The following is a 19,122-nucleotide window of genomic DNA, read 5'->3' on the forward strand; positions in this document are numbered from 1 at the left end:
TAGCACAAGTAACGGATCACAGCAGAGGTTTTGGAGGCAGGAGGAAACCAGAGGCTCCGGGCTATAAACAAATAATTAATGACAAATTAGTGGTCATTAAGGCCTTGGAAGGGCAGGAAAACTAGCTTCTGAGATAGGGAAGGGAACAAAGAACAAATATTCAGCAGGCATAATTAAACAGACTCCAGAGAGTGTGTTCAGATATAGCATGGCTTGGGCACCAATGAGCAAAGGGCAACGTGTCCTACGTGCCAAGAAATGTATAAAAGCAGCCCTGAGCAGCTCCTGCAGCAAGGTGGAAGCCATCCTGAGGGACACCATCCAGGGAAGAACTCAGGACACCAATAACTCACCATAACCCTCCCCACTGCTTCTTCAGGACCTAGAGCAAGGTAAGCTTGTCACCAGAGAGAAGGTAGTGATGAGAGCCTTGGAGTGGGCAACCTTCAACTGCATCATGGCTTGGAGTCAGCCTCAGCAATAGGGACATGTGGGAGTGTTTGGTTTATCACCCTGAGGAAGGTTGCAGAGGACACCTCGCTGCAGGCAGTGTTGGTCTGCTGGAGGGCAGGAAGGCTCTGCAGAGGGACCTGGCCAGGCTGCATCCATGGGCTGAGGCCAATGGGATGAGAGTCAACAAGGCCAAGGGCTGAGTCCTGCACTTTGGTCACAACAATCCCATGAAGGCTCCAGGCTGGGGGCAGAGGGGCTGGAAAGTGGCCAGCAAAGAAAGACCTGGGGGTGCTGGGTGACAGCAGCTGAGGATGAGCCAGGGTGTGCACAGGTGGCCAAGAAGGCCACCAGCATCCTGGCCTGGATCAGCAATGATGTGCAACTAGCAGGAGCAGGGCAGGGATTGTCCTCCTGCACTCAGCAGTGGGGAGGCCACACCTGGAGTGCTGGGTTCAGTTTTGGGTCCCTCACTCCAAGAAGAGGGGCTGGACCAACAAACAAAGATGTCTTGGGAAGGTTGCTGTTCCTAGGAGCTCTTGGTCTTCATGATGACTAAAAGCACCAAGTGCAGGAGGCAGCAGCTGGAGCAGGAGTTAGCACCAAAGCAGGAGAATCATGGAGAAGAGAGGGAAGTGTCAGAGACAGCTGGGTTGTGCCTATTGCTCAGGAGGATAACTAAAGCCCTTTGGTCCAGAGGAGACGATGAACACTTCTTGTGACAGCTCTGCCTTTTCATTAGTGCCTTCCCATGGCACTGCCATCAGACTGTTGACAGAAATGTGGCTTTGGGAGGATGCATTTCTGGAGGGGGTGGCTCTGTCCCTTAGGCCATCACTTTTGTCACAACAGAAGCAGCTTTTCGTGTTGCTAACAGGAGTCTTTCAGTTGACTTTGCTGGCAGAAATAGGACAAAGGAGCCTGAAAATTCTTATCAAGCAAATTTCCAGGAGGCCTCTGCCTGAGACTCCTCCAAAACATGCCAAACAGAGATACCCCCTCAGAGCCACACATGGACATTAGACACCTGCTGGCAAAAATGTGGGATGGAGGTGACAATGGCCAAGATGGCAACTGCCTCACTCTGATCATAGAATCACAGAATGGGCTGGGTTGGAGAGACCTTCAGGAAGAGTGGCCAGGCCTTGGCACAGGCTGCCCTTGGAGGTGGTGGAGGCTCCAGAAACGTGTGGCCATGTGTGGTAGTTTTAGGGCATGCCTTTAAAATATAGCTGCACTGTGGGACATGGTTTAGTGGCCATGGTGGTGTTGGATGATCTTAGAATCGTAGAAAGGTTTGGGTTGGAAGGGACCTTCAAGATCTTCTAGTTCCAACCCCCTGCCATGGGCAGGGGCACCTCCCACTAGACCAGGTTGTTCAATGCCTCATCCAACCTAGCTTAGAAGTTGTCCTCTTTTCCATCTGCAGTCCCTTGGCACTTGCAGAGCACACCTGCAGTACTGGTGAAACCTGAAGGTCTGCATCTTAGTTTTTTTCTGGGACACCTCATGTTCCCTCTTCACCAAGCTAGCTGTAGGCACCACCTTCACAGAAAACATCTTCATGTGGTTGGGACACCATCCAAGGCAGAACTCAGAGCAAAGCTCAGTACTACCCATATGTCTACTTCAAAAAAAGGTGAAAGAACCAAAAGAGAATCTAGGGAAAAAAAGAGCAGGGAGAGGAGCCAGTGCTGGGAGGCTGAGAAGAGCAGGGGGAAGAGTCACTGTGTGGTCACTGAGAGGAAAGTGTCAAGGGAAGTGAGTCTGAGGATACAACATTTGCTGTCCTCCAAGATCAAACTCAAGACCTTTCAGAAGAATCAAGTCTCTTAATAAGAAGTCACAATCATTCCTGAGGAGCTCAAACTTCTCCTTTCAAATGGGTTAGGTGTCCTTGGTCCTTTCCCACAAAAAGTTGGACAGAGGGCTTCATGTTCTCAGTTCAGATGAAGGCAGCTGAGCATCAACATTTGCACTCACCCATTTCTTGACTGACAGAGCTGTCACAGCCTGGCACAGGCTGCCCAGGAAGGTGGCTGAATCCCCATCCCTGAAGGTGTTTCCAAGAGGCAGAGATGTGGTGCTGGGGGCTATGGCTCAGCCCCAGCCTTGGCAGAGTTAAAGAATGATGGACTCAAAGACCTTAAAGGGCTTTGCCAGCCCAAACCATTGCATGACTCAGTTCTTCCCTTCCAACAAACCTGGTCCAGAAGTGCCAGGGCAGGGGACAAAGAATGCAGGACAAAGCTCATGTTTAAACCATGCTCCTTCATGCCCTGTTTTCAGGCAGGAATTCATCCCCATCCTACTCCAGTAGCTCTGAGCTCCCCGTGTGTCTGATGGCGCTTTGTGACCGCTCATCTCTCAGTCCTGAAGGATGTGCTGACTTCCATCCTCAACACCTCAGCAGCTTTGGACCTCAGGATAAGCACCCAGCAGAAGATCTGATTTATCATAGAACCATGGAATGGGTTGGGTTGGAAGGCACCCTCAAGATCATAGAATCACAGAATGGTCCAGGCTGAAAGGGACTTCCCTGCAGTCAGCAGGGACATCCCCAACTAGACCAGGCTGTCCAGGGCCTTGTAGAGCCTCACCTTGAATATCTCCAGAGCAGGGGCCTCAACCACCCTCATAGTGAAGAACTTGTTCCTGATATCTAATCTAAATCTGCCCTTCTCTAGTTTGAAGCCATTGCCCCTCATCCTGTCACCGCAGGCCCTTGTAAACAGACTCTTTCCAGTCTCATCCAGTTCCAACCCTGCCAGGGGCAGGGACACCTCCCACTAGACCACCCAAAGCATTCTGTGGTTCTGTGATCACCCACATTGAGGTCCCATCCAGAAATACATTCCCACTAGCCTTCCAGGTGCCCCTTGGTGTCCCTGTGGGCACCAGGACAGCTTCTCCCAGAGGTAAGGATCCCAGTGACATGTCCTGAGACTGGCAGGTCTCAGCATGTCTCTGCTGTCTGACAGAGACTCTGCAGCACACAGTGACAAGCTCTGAGCTCCTTTCATCTCTTTGCCTTCTGGGCTTTTTCAGAAGGTTGTCATCTCTTCTTCCACAGCATCTCCGAGCCTGGGGAAACAACCTCCCACAAGCGCCACAAAGCTTTGTGGCACCATTGCTCTTTTCTCCTTCTCCTAAAATAAGGAGCAGAGGCAAGTGATGACAGGAGACAAAAAATGGGGAGGGGAAAAAAGGGGCAAGGTGAAGTGTGAGAGCTGAGAGCTCAAAAATACATCATGAAGACCCCAGAGACGGACATGAAGCAGAGCACACCGCTCCCAGCAGGCTGCTGAGGGCTGTTGGCATTGAGCATAGAACCAGAGACCCTGGAACAGGCTGCCCAGGGAGGTTGTGGATGCCCCTCCCTGGAGGTGTTCAAGGCCAGGCTGGATGAGGTCTTGAACAAGTTGGGCTGGTGGGAGGTGCCCCTTCCAACCCAAACCATTCTCTGGTTCCATGATTTCTTGGCAGAGGTTGCTGCAAATCTGGAGTGAGATATTCTTCAAATCCTTTTCCAATTCAGTGTTCAAACCTCTTATGAAATCTCAGTGCTGGTAGGACTCCCTTAGCCCTTTTCTCCTACTCAGGCTATGACTCAGTTCAGTCATTTCTTGATGCCCAAGGCTCCTGCTCTGAATCCCATCCCATTGCAAACAGATGTGCTACTGGACTGAGGTCCAGTCCAGTCATCTCCTGATCCTCAAGGCTCCTGCTCTGAATCCCATCCCATTGCAAACAGATGTGCTACTGGACTGAGGTCCAGTCCAGTCATTTCCTGATGCCCAAGGCTCCTGCTCTGAATTCCATCCCACTGCAAACAGTCATGCAACATCAAGAACTTTGCATCCTCCCAGTGGCCCGTCCCTCAAAGTCCTATTTCTCAGCATGTAGCTGTAGCAGGTTCTGGTTCCACATGCTTGATGAGGCTGCCAAGAACACCTAACCTATCCCAGAGAGCAGGTGCTTCCAACCATCCCAGAGAGCAGGTGCTTCCAACCATCCCCACATCCAATTCCTTCTTACTGACCCTACCCCCAGCTGGAACAGGGGACACAAACCAAGCAGCTCTCCTTGCAGGCAAATAGCTGCTGTTGAGCTCCAACAGCATTCTTGAGTTCTGCAATTATCAGGCTTCCAAGAGCAGCCCTGGCTGATAGCCAAGGGGCAAGCCAGTGCCAGCATGCCGGAGGCAAGCAGAGCTTCAGCTGTAAATACAAGGGCTGGGACTTTCCCTGAGCCTTTGACGGGAAGTTCCTTCATCCCACACAGACAGAGCAGGCTTGCAACATCCCTGCATCTCACCCTCCCCTCTCAGCTCACCAGATAAATGCCAACCAGACTGCTGGAGCTCCTGCACTCTGCTTCAGGCCACAGGACCTCTCTGCAGCTCCTGAGGTTTCTTCTTCTTCCCCACTGCAACCAACATCTCACCGGCTTGCCCGGGGGGACCCCAGGAGGTTGAGTGCACAGGTGAGTGGCCCAGGGACAAGCCACAGGCTGCTGCCACATCTACTGGTGGGAATGGGGGACAGAATGGCTAATGATTGACCTGAGAGGTTCAGGTGGGCTTGAACTTGGGTATTTCATTCACCTGATCAAGTTTTACCCCAGCCTTTCTCCCTTCTGGGGAAAACAAAAATGCAAAGGCAGGACATGTCCTGTCTCCTTATGTCTGACCTATATCTTCTTGATGTCCAACCTGCTCCAGTCCCAACCATTGCTCCTCATCCTAACCCCACAGGCCCTTTTGAACAGCCCCTCCCCAGCCTTCCTGTAGGTCCCCTTCAGAGATTGAAATGCAGCCCTAAGGTCTCCCTGGAGACCTCTCTTCTCCAGGCTGAACAGCCTCAATTCTCTCAGCCTGTGCCCACAGCAAAGGCTCTCCAGCCCTCTGATCATCTTGGTGGCCTCCTTTGGACTTGCTCCCGCAGGTCCATGCCCCCCTTGTGTTGGGGAACAGATTGCACAATACAGATTTTTCAGGGATGTGGTTGAGGCCCCATCCCTGGAGACATTCAAGATCAGACTTGATGTGTCCCTGGGCAGCCTGATCTCGTTGTAGGTGTCCTTGCTGACTGCAGGGGTTAGACAAGATGACCTTTAGGGGTCCCTTCCAACCCAATGCAATCTGTGAAGCTGAGATTCTGTTTTGCTCTGATATTATACAACCTATTAGTCATCAAGAGATGATGTAAGGAAGCCTTGAGACATGTGGCTGTGCAGTGAGGACAGATGAGAACTTTGGCTTAGTCAGTTGGCATGCAGAGAGCTTTCAGAGCAGATCACAAGGTGCTTTGCTGTTCCAGAGGTGTTTGCTGGAGTTCAAGAAGTAGAGAAGGATTGGTTGGTTGGTTTGGAATGCTGGAGCTGGGAAGCAGATTCTTTACAGTGAGGGTGGGGAGACATTGAAACAGGTTGCTCAGGAATGTCCTGGATGTCCCCTCCCTGCAGGTGTTCAAGGCCAGACTGGATGAGGCCTTGAACAAGCTGGGCTGGTGGGAGGTGTCCCTGCCCATGGCGGGGTGCTGGAATTGGATGATCTTTCAGGTTCCTTCCAACCCAACGCATTCTATGAAGCTAAGAATCTTGTTGGTCCTTCCAACCCAATCCATCCTCTGGATCTCTGTGGATTTCATGCTTTCTTCCCCCATTCAAGCAGCACCTCAGCTCTCCTCCTGCTCCACATTTTCCCATCAGGATGCTGCAGTGCTGCAGGAATGAAGGGATTTTGTGTAAATCTTGTCCTGGAGCAGCTCCTCATTGCTCATTCAGGGGATATCTGCAGCTGTCAGAAGTGCTCCTCAGCTCTGAGCCGAGGCCATTGCAGCTGCTCTCTGAAGGCTGCAGCACAAGCTGCCAGCAGGCTGTGGGTCACTCCAGGCAAGGCTGTTGGGACTTCCTAAAATGATTAAATGAGTGGAAGATGTCAATTCCCTTTTTTCAGATGAGGCCTTCCTGAAGCTCCCAGGTTTGGTAGGAGGCATGACACAGAAGCAGCACATTAACTCCATAGCAAAACCTTCCCAGTTTCATCTCCCTGTTGGAATTTTCTTACACAGACAGGGAGGACTGCTCCTGGCTGTACAATTTGTTAGAAGATGACAGGTTTGGTAATTCCTCCTCTGAGTTTCAGGCAAGAAGGATGACTGGTTATGGAGTCTGCTTCATGTGTAGTAGACAGGAACAAAGTGTGCTGTCCACACTAGTGCTGGATTTCAGAGCAGAAGCTCAGCTGGGAGCTGACTCTGCAGCTCTCCACCAGCTACCCTGACATGTTCATGGATTCATAAAATGGGTTGAGTTGGAAGGGACCTTCAAGAAAATCCAGATCAAACCCCCTGCCATGGGCAAGGACACCTTCCACCAGCCCAGCTTGCTCAAGGCCTCATCCAGCCTGGCCTTGAACAGCTCCAGGGATGGGAATTCAGCCACCTCCCTGGGCAGCCTGTGCCTGGCATTGAGAGCCCTTTCAGCCAAGAAGTTTCTTCTCAAGTCCAACCTAAACCTGCCATGGTGCAACTTGAGGCCATTTCCTCTTCTCCTGCCACTTGTTACCAGGGAGAAGAGCTCAAGCCCCACCTGGCTGCAGCCTCCTTTCAGGGAGCTGTAGAGAGCAATGAGGTCTCCCCTCAGCCTCCTCTTCTCCTCACTAAACACCCCCAGGTCCCTCAGCTGCTCCTCACCAGCCCTGTTCTCCAGACCCTTCCTCAGCTTCCTTGCCCTTCTCTGGACCCTCCCCTCAATGTCTTTCTTGGAGTGAGGGCCCAAAACTGAACCCATCACTCATGGTGTGGCCTCCCCAGTGCTGAGTCCAGGGGGACAATCCCTGCCCTGTTCCTGCTGCCCACATCATTGCTGATCCAGGCCAGGGGCTTTAGGAAACAGAGGAGGAGCAGCAATAAGGTGCCAATAAAAGCATTGATTAGAGGACTGACAAAGCCACCTCAGAACCTCCTAGCGACTGCTTGGAGCTGAGAGCACAGCCTTGGAGGCACAGCTGCAAAGGCCTCTCCTGCTTGGAGTACTGGAGGAATGCTTTAACCTTGGGGGTGGCCCTGTGCTGGAGGCACAGGTTCAGGTTACTCAATCTTCTCAGGACCATTCTTCTCATGCTTGGCTGAACTGCTTTATGTGTTGTGCTGGCAAAGTGCTGCAAATCACCCTGGGTCAGCAACAGGGCTTGGTCTAAAGCTCCACTGCAAGATGCAGATCCCATGAATTGCTTAAGAAAAGGTGAGGTTAAGATTGTCAGGAGTGAGGACAGGTTCTCAGTTCTGGAGGCTCTGGAAGACCTTAGAGCAGCCTTCCAGTACCAGAAAGGGGTCTACATGTAAGCTAGGGAAGGACTTTGGACAAGGGCTGGCAGTGACAGGATGAGGGGCAATGGCTTTGAGCCAGGAGAGGGCAGCTTGAGACTGGAGATGAGGAAGAAGTTCTTGATGGTGAGGCTGGGGAGACACTGGAACAGGCTGCCCAGGGAGGTCATGGGTGTCCCCTCCCTGGAGGTGTTCAAGGCCAGGTTGGATGAGGCCTTGGGCAAGCTGGGCTGGTGGGAGGTGTCCATGCCCATGGCAGGGGGTTGGAACTGGATGATCTTTGAGGTCCTTTCCAACCCAAACCATTGCATGAATCTATGAATGCTTCCTTCCTGACAAGATCAGTGCTGGCTCCTCCTGAGGGCAGGCATGGCTCTGGCAAGTGCCACTTGGCTATGGTCAAGTAGGAAGGGAAAAAGGTCAAGTCCACTTAAAAAAAAAAAAGAAAAGAAACCAAAAGGTGCAAGAAAATTCATTTAATGTGCTTTGAAGTGCAGCTGGTGAAGCTGTCCCCTGGTTAGTCCTGTGTCTGGGACAGGTTGCAGAGCACAGGCTTGTGGAAGAGAGGTCCCAGATTCATCAACCTCCTGTAAGATCTGCCTGGCTCTGCTCCAGACATGTTGCAAATCCCCTCTGTTTGTTTTGGCAGGAAAATTCCACATCCTCCTGTTTTCCTTTCATCACACCTCCCTGTCCCACTCAGATTTCTAAGAGCATCCCAGCCAAGAAGGTTGTCAGTGGGCCGCAGCAGCCACCATGGCCTGGATGTTATCAGAGAACCACAGAACGGGTTGGGTTGGAAGGGACCCTTAAGATCACCCTGTTCAATCCCTGACCACTCTTGCACCAAAGACATTTTTCATCATCTCTAACCTAACCCTTCCCTGGGGCAACCTGGGACCATTTCCTCTTGTCCTATCACTTGTTCCTAGGGAGAAGAGCCCAACCTCCACCTTGCTCCAGCCTCCTCTCAGGGAGCTGTAGAGAGCAATGAGGTCTCCCCTCAGTCTCCTCTTCTCCACACTAAACACCCCCAGCTCCCTCAGCTGCTCCTCACCAGCCCTGTTCTCCAGACCCTTCCCCAGCTTCCCTGTCCTTCTCAAGAAGAAAGTCAAGATGGAAGTCAAGGTCTATTGCAGACACACATGAGGTCTCTCCTGGTGATGTCCTCCTGCAGGATGTCCTAAGCTGGGGTGGATGCTGGCACAGCTTATTAAAGCTGACAGCCTGACAAAGCTGAGAAGGGGCTGCCAACACCTTGGAGGAGAGGCTGAGAAATCAAAATCATCTTGAGAAATGGAAGGCACAGTTTGAAAGCAGATGGAGCTGTGTAACAGGGACAGGCACAGGGGACAGCTCTGCGCCTGGCCTGCTCAGGGCCTCATCCAACCTGGCCTTGAACACTTCTAGGCTTAGAACCCCCACAGCTCCTCTGGGTAACCTGTCCCACCTTCACCACTCTCATGGGCAAGAATTTCCTCCTGTTGTCTCATCTCAGTCCAGCTCCTTCCAGTCTGAAGCCATCACCCCTCATCCTGTCACTCCAGGCCTCTGTCTAAAGCCCCTCTGCAGCTGACACAGGGCCAGGGTGAAGGTGGGGTGCTCAGCCCTCCCCATCTTGGCCCTGTTGCCACTCAGGACTTGTCAAAGCTCTTGCAGCCCGAACGCATCCCAAGGTGACTGTGAGTCAGCCATGCTGTGAGCAAGGCAGAGGTGACAGGGGGGAGGTGCTGTCCATGAGGCAAGTGCAGCATCCTTCTCTGTCAGGTAAGATCTCAGCAGGAGCACTGCACCACACTGTTAATTAGCAGCTGGAGCAGGCGATCCCAGGAAGATCAGAAAAAGCCACAAGGGGCACCCTTGGAAGCATGAGGTGCTGAGAAAGATCTGTGGCCCTTTCATCTGGAGAGGGAAAGGGTGACATGGTTCCTGCTTTGTGCCCAGCCAAGGCGGCTGCCACGGGAAGGGGATGAAGTGACACCTGCTAGTCTGGCTGAGAAAGCTGTAGGCTAGCAGAGCCTCTGGAGCCACAGGATGAAAAGGTTCTGTGAACAGGTTGGACTAGCAGCTGCCAGATGTGGCTCAAGCCAAGTTCATCCTGCCCCAGGGAGGGAGCTGCCCTAGATAACCCCTGCAGATTTGCTGGCTTTGCTTCTGTTCTAACTGTAAACACTAAACCCTCTCCTTCCTGCTCCATCCTTCTCCTTCTGAATCTCTCCACGGATCTTCCAGCTGCCACTCCAGGCTACACCTTTCTGATCTTTCCATGATCCATATCTTGACTTCATCTCTGCCTCTCTGCTTTTGGCCACTGTATTTCATCCATGGTGTTGTTTCTGCTAGGCCAAAGGCTGGGTCCTGCACTGCATCACACCACCATGAAGGCTTCAGGCTGGGGGCAGAGGGGCTGGAAAGTGCCCAGCTGAGAAAGACCTGGGGGTGCTGGGTGACAGTATCTGGAGATGAGCCAGGGTGTGCTGACCCTGGCCTGGGTCAGCAATGGCGTGGCCAGCAGGAGCAGGGCAGGGATTGTCTCCCTGGGCTCAGCACTGGGAAGGCCACACCTGGAGTGCTGGGTTCAGTTTTGGGTCCTCACTCCAGGAAGGACATTGAGGGGCTGGATCAGGTCTAGAGAAGGGCAAGGAAGCTGGGGAAGGGTCTGGAGAACAGGGCTGGTGAGGAGCAGCTGAGGGACCTGGGGGTGTTTAGTGTGAAGAAGAGGAGGCTGAGGGGAGACCTCATTGCTCTCTACAGCTCCCTGAAAGGAGGCTGGAGCCAGGTGGGGCTTGGCCTCCTCTGCTTAGTCTCAGGTGAGAGAAGAGCAGGAAATGTCCTGAAATTGTGCCAGAGGAGGTTCAGGCTGGAGATGAGTAAAAATTTATTTTCTGCAAGAGTGGTCAGGGATTGGCACAGGCTGCCCAGGGAGGTGGTGGAGTCCCCATCCCTGGAGGTGTCCCAGAAACATGTGGCCATGGCACTGGGGGCCATGGTGGTGTTGGGTTGCTGGTTGGACTCAATGATCTCAGAGGGCTTTTCCAACCCAAACAATTCAGTGCCTCCCTGACATTAACTGGCCATTATAAGCAGTAAATTGCTGGGCAGTCCAACAGAGGGGTCTCAACATCTCCCGTTAGAGGTCTTCCTTTGGGCCTTAAGTTTTCTGCTCAGAGTTCACCTTTTGTAAATGGAGGGGTTCAAGGTTGGAGGTTGGATGGGGCTTTGAGCAACCTGGTCTAGTGTGAGGTGTCCCTGCACATGGCAGGGGGTTGGAACTGGATGATCTTTAAGGGCCTTTCTTACCCAAACCATTCCATGAATTTCTGACTCTATGCAACAGTATGTGGACCTACTGCAGACTGTTTTTTGCTTCTGTCTTTGTACCTTGGGTCTCATGCTGCAAGCACAGAGCCCAGGTGCTGCCATGGATAATACATGAAAGGCTTTGAAGTTCCCAGGTGCAGGGATGGAGGAGTAGAGATAAAAAGCTCAAAGAGAATTTGATTATGAGGAATATAAAAAATATCCCAAATCTATGTTCAACATGAAACATTCTAGTTCCTCTCCCCCAAAATGCTTCATAAGATGTTCCTCAGGAACCTGAAGAACAATAGTGAAACAAACTGCTCCTGACTAGAGGTCTTAAGGATAGATTGAAGACCACAGACAGATGTGTGGCCACCTTTGGTAAGATCTCTTCTGCTCCTATTTTTCAAGAGCTCTTCCAGGTTCTGATGTGATTACATACATCTCCTCTTGGAGGGGCTTAACTCCAGCTGGTGACCAAGCCCCACACAGCCATTCTCTTGTTCCACCTCCGTGTGATGGGGATGGCCCCACCTGGAGCACCGCATCCAGCTTTGCTGGCCCCAACACAAGAAGGACATGGAACTGTTGGAACAGGTCAAGAGGAGGCCGCAAAGATGACCTGAGGGCTGGGACAGGTCACCCAGAAGAGCTGTGAAGGCTCCAAGCCTGAAAGTATTGAAGGCCAGTTGGATGAGGCCTTGAGCAAGCTGGGCGAGTGGGAGGTGTTTGGGCCCATAGCATGGGGGCTGCAACTGGATGATCTTGAAGGTCCCTTCCAACCCAACCCAGTCTGAGATTCTATGTAAATGATGATGCCAGAAGCTCTTTCAGGTTGCACACCTGCCTTGTGTTGATGGAGGTCTTTCCCAACCCAAACAAGTCTATAATGCTGTCTTCTGAGGCTGTGTGGCGAGGGCAGCCTGCAGGAAGCGTAGGGAGAGGCAAGAAAGCTCCTGGCTCTTTAGGCTGTGCTGCCATGGTGCATTTTGCAGAGATGGAACTTTTTGCTCTGCTTGTTTCTAGTAATTTAGTCCATTTTTTTGTTTTTTCCTAACAGATGACCAGAAACTCTTCCAACACCATGGCCTTGGCTCCTAGCACTGCTAACAAAAAGGAGGTGATCTGCATCTTTGGGACTGGAGACTTTGGAAGAGCTCTGGGACAGAAGCTGATCCAGTCTGGGTACCACGTGGTGTTTGGCAGCCGCAGCACAAAGATCTCCAGCCTGATCCCCACAGGTGCAGAGGTGCTGAGCCACGCAGAAGCAGCACAGAGAGCTGCCATCATCATCGTAGCGGTCCAGAGGCAGCACTACAGCTTCCTCGTGCCCCTCGCAGAAGCTCTCCAGGGAAAGGTCTTGGTGGACATCAGCAACAACTTAAAAATAGACCAGTACCCCGAATCCAATGCCCAGCACCTGGCCCAGCTGTTGCCTGCTGCCAAGGTGGTGAAAGCCTTCAACACGGTGTCAGCCTGGGCCCTGCAGTCGGGCACGCTGGATGCCAGCCGCCAGGTAGGGCTGAGCAGTGGGGGCCTCCTGGGGCCTGGCATGGAGCCAGGTAACCCATGGCTTCCTAGCAGCTGGGCAAGCACACCTCTGGGACACACAGGGGTGAGATGGCATCAGCACAGCAAGTTCCACTTCAGCTTCTTCACTGTAACAGTACTGGAGCCCTGGAGCAGGCTGCCCAGAGAGGTGGTGGAGTCTCCTTCTCTGGAGACTTCCAAGGTCCTTCTGGGACTCCTGTGTGACCTGCCCTAGTCGACCCTGCTCTGGCTAGGGGGTGGGACTGGATGATCTCCAGAGGTCTCTTCCAACCCCTAACATTCTGTGATTCATTAGAATTGTTCAGGGGGTTTTCTCTTCTCACATGCAACAAGTAACAGGACAAGAGCAAGTGGCCTCAAGTTGTGCCAGGGGAGGCTCAGGTTACACCTCAGGAGCAATTTCTTCCCAGCAAGGGTTGTCAGGCACTGGAACAGGCTGCCCAGGGAGGTAGTAGAGTCCCCATCCCTGGAGGGATTTGTGAGACAAATGGATGTGGTGCTGAGGGATGTGGTTTAGCGTTGGTAGGAAGCTTTGCTCTTCATCCACATCCAAGCAGGACAATGGAGGAGGTCACAAGCGTCCTTCTAAGCAGAGGTTCTGTCTGTCTGTGGCTGCAGGTGTTTGTCTGTGGAGATGACATGGAAGCCAAACGGATGGTGATGGATCTTGTTCGTGCTCTGGGCCTCACTCCATTGGACCAGGGCTCCCTGCTGGCTGCCCGGGAGATAGAGAATTACCCCCTGCAGCTCTTCCCCATGTGGAGGTTTTCCATCCTCTTGTCCCTCGGCCTCACCATCTTTTTCTCCTTGTACTGCGTGGCTCTGGATGTCATCTACCCCTACGTCTACCAGAAGACAGATTTGTCCTTTCTGATGGCCGTCTCCATCCCTAACAAGGTCTGCCCTGTGATGGCCCTGCTGCTCCTAGGCTTGGTCTACGTCCCTGGTGTGCTGGCTGCCATCCTGCAGCTGTGGCGAGGCACCAAGTACCGCCGCTTCCCGGGCTGGCTGGACAGGTGGATGCTGTGCAGGAAGCAGCTGGGGCTGGTGGCCTTGGCCTTTGCTTTTGTGCACGTCCTGTACACCCTGGTCACCCCCCTCCGCTCCTACGTGAAATGGAGAACCACCAGCCAGGTCGTCTCCCAGGTGAGCCCTGCCTCCTGCCCACGGGGTGAGCCCTGCCCTGCCTCCTGCCCACGGGGCGAGCCCTGCCCCCTGCCTCCCACCTCCTGCCCACGGGGTGAGCCCTGCGCCCTGCCTCCCACCTCCTGCCCACGGGGCGAGCCCTGGCCCCTGCCTCCTGCCCTGAGCTTCAGAAACTCAGCAGGACAGGGCTAGTGATCTCATCCAGGACAGGGCGGGTGTCCTCTTCTCTGTGGTCTTTTCAAACTATTGGAGACACAATGGAGTGAGGCCCCAAAACTGACCCCAGCACTCCAGGTGTGGCCTCCCCACTGCTGAGTGCAGGAGGACAATCCCTGCCCTGCTCCTCCTGGCCACACCATTGCTGATCCAGGCCAGGATGCTGGTGGCCTTCTTTGCCACCTGTGCACACCCTGGCTCATCCTCAGCTGCTGTCACCCAGCACCCCCAGGTCTTTCTCTGCTGGGCAGTTCCCAGCCCCTCTGCCCCCAGCCTGGAGCCTTCACGGGGTTGTTGTGACCCAAGTGCAGGACCCAGTTCTTGGCTTTGTTGAATCTCATTCCAGTAGCCTCAGCCCATGAATCCAGGCTGTCCAGGTCCCTCTGCAGAGCCTTGCTGCCCTCCAGCAGACCAACAGTGCCTGCAGCTCAGTGTCAGTTGCAGATTCACTGAGGGTGATTCCATCTCCTCATCCAGATGACTGATAAAGATATCAGAGAACTGGCCCCAGTACTGACCCTGAGGAACACCATGCTGCTTCTGCCTTCTGAGCAGGCCTGCTAAACCAATCCCTGAGGGTTCTCAGAGAGCCCATTTAGGACATTTATCTCCTGGGTACCTTCCAGGGGATTCCCCCAGCACTGCCCTGAGCCAGCCCTGCTCTTCTCTCCTGCAGGCACTGAGCAACACAACAGAGCCACTCGACACCACCAATGCCTGGCTGAGTGACTCCTACTTGGCTTTGGGGATTCTGGGATTTTTCCTGTTTGTTCTTCTGGGAATCACTTCTCTGCCTTCAGTCAGCAACAGTGTCAACTGGAGGGAGTTCAGATTTGTACAGGTAAGAAAAGACTTCTGAAGGAAATAATAAACCAGCCCTGTGGCCACAGGCAGCTTTACCAGGGACTGACAATCTCCCCCCACGAGCATGAGCAGAGCTGCATTTCATTCTCTGAAGGGAATCTACAGGCAGGCTGGGGAGGGGCAGTTCAGAAGGGCTGGTGGGGATAGGATGAGGGGCAACAGTTTGAAACTGGAGCAGGCTGATTGAGGTTGGACATCAGGAGAAAGTTCTGCACAGTGAGGCTGGTGAGACAGTGGTAGCCCAGAGAGGTGGTTGAGGCCCCCCCCCCCCGTGGCAGTGTTAGGCTGTGCCTTTGAAATTCAGTTACAGATTTTGAACAGAACAGCAGAAAAATCTAAATCACTCACTCTTGGGTGTAAAAAGGAAGACTAAGGATTATGCTAAACAAATTCACTGGATAAATATCCAGAATAAGACAAGCTATGGCACAACAGTTCTCCTTTTGTCTTCTCTCCTGCTCTCTGGCTGGTTTTGCTTCGCTCGGGAGAGGTTAACCTGCATGCTTCGGCTGGCCTTGGCTAAGTCCAACCTACTGCTGCTCTCTCTGCTCCTTTCTCTCTTGGGACAGGGAGGGAGGTGGGGGGAGGGGGCAGGGGGGGTTTCCAGGTTGTTTGCTAATTGTAAATGTCTGTAAATATGGTAACTGCTGTGTATTTTGTACATATTCACTGCATTCCATCCTAGAGTGTAGGGTTTGCTTGTAAATGCAGCTTCATCTGCTTCTAAGGGAGGTGGTCTGGCAAAGTTAATGCTGGGGGGAAACTCCAACCCACCACAATCCCATTCAAGGCCAAACTTGACGGAGCCCTGGGCAGCCTGATCTAGCTGGAGATGTTCCTGCTGACTGCAGGGCTGGGGTGGGGTGTGGGTGTGCTGGGCACAGGGCAAGATAACCTTTGAGGGTCCATTCCAACTTGATGCATTCTGTTATCTGTGAGTATCTCCAAAAGTGATGTGTGCAGTGTCCACCATCCCCCTGCCCCCCACCCTTTAGCTACTGATCAGCATTGATGAGACCCCCCCCTCAGGCTGCTCTTCCCCAGACTAAGAATCATAGAATCAGTAAGGTTGGAATAGACCTAAAAGATCATCAAGTCCAACCTATCACCCAACACCTCGTGAATAAGTAAACCATGGCACCAGGTGACACATCCAATCTCCTCTTGAACATCTCCCAGGATGGTGACTCCACCACCTCCCTGGGCAGCACATTCCAATGACAAATGACTCTCTCTGTGAAGAACTTTCTCCTCACCTCGAGTCTAAACCTCCCCTGGCGCAGCTTGAGACTGTGTCCCCTTGTTCTGGTGCTGGTTGCCTGGGAGAAGAGGCCAACCCCTTCCTGGCTACAACCACCTTTCAGGTAGTTGTAGAGGGCAATGAGGTCAGCCCTGAGCCTCCTCTTCTCCAGGCTAAACAATCCCAGCTCCCTCAGCCTCTCCTCATAGGGCTGTGCTCAAGGCCTCTCCCCAGCCTTGTTGCCCTTCTCTGGACATGTTCAAGAGTCTCAGGTCTCTCAGTCTTTCCCCATCACAGACATGTTCCAGTTCCCTCAGCAGCTTTGCAGCCCTTTGCTGCTCCTCTCCAGCAAGTCCCTGTACTTATTAGGAAAAAATGTCTTCATTGCAAGAGTGGTCAGGGATTGGCACAGGCTGCCTAGGGGACGTGGTGGAGTCCCCATCCCCTGAGGTGTTCCAGAAATGTGTGGCCATGGCACCTGTGGCCATGGTGGTGTAGGGGTGCTGGTTGGACTGGGTGATCTTGGAGAGCTTTTCCAACCCAAACAATTCTGTGAATCTGTGATTCTTGAACCAGTTTCATTTAAGCAGTGCCCAGGTTGTCCCTAAGCTTCCTGTGAGCTGCCTTGGCTCTGGTTTCACCTCCTGCTTTGCCCTCTCGTTAACTCTTTTTCTCTCCCCTGTGTTTCCCTAGTCCAAGCTGGGATACCTGACGCTGGTTTTGTGCACCGCTCACACCCTGGTTTACGGTGGGAAGTGGTTCCTGGTGCCATCATCCTACAAGTGGTACCTTCCCCCCATCTACATGCTGTCCCTCATTGTTCCCTGCGCTGTCCTGGTCATCAAGTTCGTGCTGATATTCCCTTGCCTGGACAGACCGCTCACCCAAATCCGGCAGGGCTGGGAGAGGAACCCCCGCTACTCAGAACCATCCCAGTATGTCATCAACAAGTCAGCTGTCTAACCACACCCACCTGGGGCAGCTAAAAGGACTTCTTTATCTGGAGGGTGAAGGAAAAAGTGCAAAACTTGGCCAAGCCCCAAGTGAAACAAACCCCACGGACAAGCTGCAAGCACAGAGCTAAGGAGGCTGCTGAGTTCCTGCACCCCAGGCACACTTCAGCCAGGTCCTCTCTCTGCTTTGGTCTATCTCCCCTGCCTATTCACCCTCCATTACTAAGAGGGGTAAGGCAGAAGTAAGAGGTGATCCATGTCCTTCCTCTGCTGTTCCAAACCTCCTCCAGGGCTGGGCACAACCAGAGTAACCTTCAGTGTTAGCTGGCACCTGCTCCTCTTCCCTACCCTGCCCCCTGGGGCTGAGGTCTACACATCCACCTCCACACAGACCCATGTGTTTATGGACACACAGCCTGCCTTCACCACCAAAGCCACCAGCACCCACAGCATGGCTGCAAGATGGAAGAGTGCTCTTCCTCCCAGAACCACTTAACCTTCCATTAACATCTGATCCAAGAGACCTACGGTTAAGCCCTAGAGACACCCAAGTAAGACCTGTGTACAGGAACTCTGATGTTCAAAGTGTTTGGCTCAAGGACTGCTGAATCCTTGCTTGTGCTACTCTACCAGCAACTGCAATGGCAAGGGGCTGGAGGAGAAACCCAAATGGGAGCAATCTGGGAGGCGTTCTCACAAGCTTGAGCTTCCCAAGTGCAGCCACAGAGCTGTGACACCAAAGGCAAATCCTGTTTGATCAGGGGGTTATGTCCACCTTGTTTCTCCTGAAGGTAACATTGATGATTTTTCAACACTGGGATGCAATATTGCAGATATTCTATGAAATCCCCACATCTGAACCACAATAAAGGACTTTTGTTTTTACAGCATTGAGCTCTGCCATCATTTCTGGCGCCTCTTCTTGATACGATGCAGCTCAGCTGCACAAAAGGGTTGGAAGGTTTTTGGGCAAGGAAACAAGTGAGATCTTGTCACCAGCCAGCTGCCTGGGCTCACCTCCTCACATCATCTTTCACTGCCCATGGGATGCTCACACAAGCAGCCCTCACCCTAGGGTTCTGGCAACCCTATACAGGGCTGCACCCACAGCAGGGAGAGCAGCAGGATGGGGGAGGGCATTCTGCCCCTCTGCTCTGCTGAGACCTCACCTGCAGTACTGCCTCCAGTTCTGGTGCCCCCAGCACAGGAAGGGCATGGAGCTGCTAGGGAGGGTGCAGAGGAAGCCACCAAGATGATCAGAGGGCTGCAGAACCTTCCCTATGGGGACAGGCTGAGAGATTTGGGGCTGTTTAGCCTGGAGAAGAGAAGGCTGCAGGGAGACCTTAGAGCAGCCTTCCAGTACCTGAAGAGGCTCCAGGAGAGCTGGGGAGGGACTTTGGACAAGGGCTGGGAGTGACAGGATGAGGGGTGATGGCTCTGAGCTGGAAGAGGGGAGATTGAGACGAAATTGAGAGTGAGGGTGGGGAGACACCAGAACAGGTTGCCCAGGGAGGTTGTGGGTGCCCCCTCCCTGGAGGTCTCCAAGGCCAGGTTGGATGTTTCCAGGCCAAGCCACCTTGTCTGTCAGGAGGAAGCTGACAATTGGATTCACACTCAGTCTCATCACAGCCACATCCGAGCTCCTTTAGCAATGCCCCTGTCAGTGACTCACACAACATCACCTCAGAAGTCAGAGGCAAGATGAGGAGCTGAATGCAAGTTTCCTGGAGCTGACAGTCCTCTCATTCAGAGGAACTGCAGGGATTAGAGAGGCAAGAGGCAGCCTTGTGATCAGCAATTCTCTCTCACTGCAGAGCAGGGGCTGCAGACAGGCCCTGAATTCATCCCCTCCTGATGCAGCAGTTGTCACATTTGCCACTTTTCGGTGCCCTCACAGGTGGCTGTGAAGTCTCAGCTGCCTCACAACAGGCAGCTTTCCCCCAGGCTCCACTTGTGGCTCTGGGGCTGGAACCTCTTGAACTAAAATGGTTCTGCAAGAGCTGCTCAACTTGACTGGAGCATCAGGAAACTCACCACAAGGGTTTTAATGCCCCTGGCTTGGAGAGAA

The 19,122-nt window shown here is 53.0% G+C and overlaps 1 protein-coding gene across 3 annotated transcripts; it reads left to right on the forward strand.

Moving 5' to 3' along the window:
* The first annotated feature begins 282 nt into the window (after positions 1 to 282).
* STEAP4 (STEAP4 metalloreductase) lies at positions 283 to 17,944 on the forward strand. 3 transcript variants are annotated; one of them, XM_068156922.1, is made up of 6 exons: positions 283 to 392; positions 4,781 to 4,935; positions 12,145 to 12,600; positions 13,254 to 13,781; positions 14,674 to 14,838; positions 16,795 to 17,944. In XM_068156922.1, exons 3-6 carry the CDS (start codon positions 12,145 to 12,147, stop codon positions 17,062 to 17,064), a joined length of 1,419 nt encoding a protein of 472 aa, XP_068013023.1. In that variant the 5' UTR covers positions 283 to 392; positions 4,781 to 4,935; the 3' UTR covers positions 17,065 to 17,944. The 3 variants fall into 3 exon arrangements, with proteins under 3 accessions (XP_068013023.1, XP_068013024.1, XP_068013026.1); XM_068156923.1 differs by lacking the exon at positions 4,781 to 4,935; XM_068156925.1 differs by lacking the exons at positions 283 to 392; positions 4,781 to 4,935 and adding an exon at positions 10,571 to 11,465.
* The last annotated feature ends 1,178 nt before the right edge of the window (positions 17,945 to 19,122 follow it).

This window comes from Melanerpes formicivorus, unplaced genomic scaffold (genome assembly GCF_026170545.1).
Source record: "Melanerpes formicivorus ecotype bairdi unplaced genomic scaffold, bMelFor1.0.p_v2 SCAF_35, whole genome shotgun sequence".
NCBI classification, from domain to species: domain Eukaryota; kingdom Metazoa; phylum Chordata; class Aves; order Piciformes; family Picidae; genus Melanerpes; species Melanerpes formicivorus.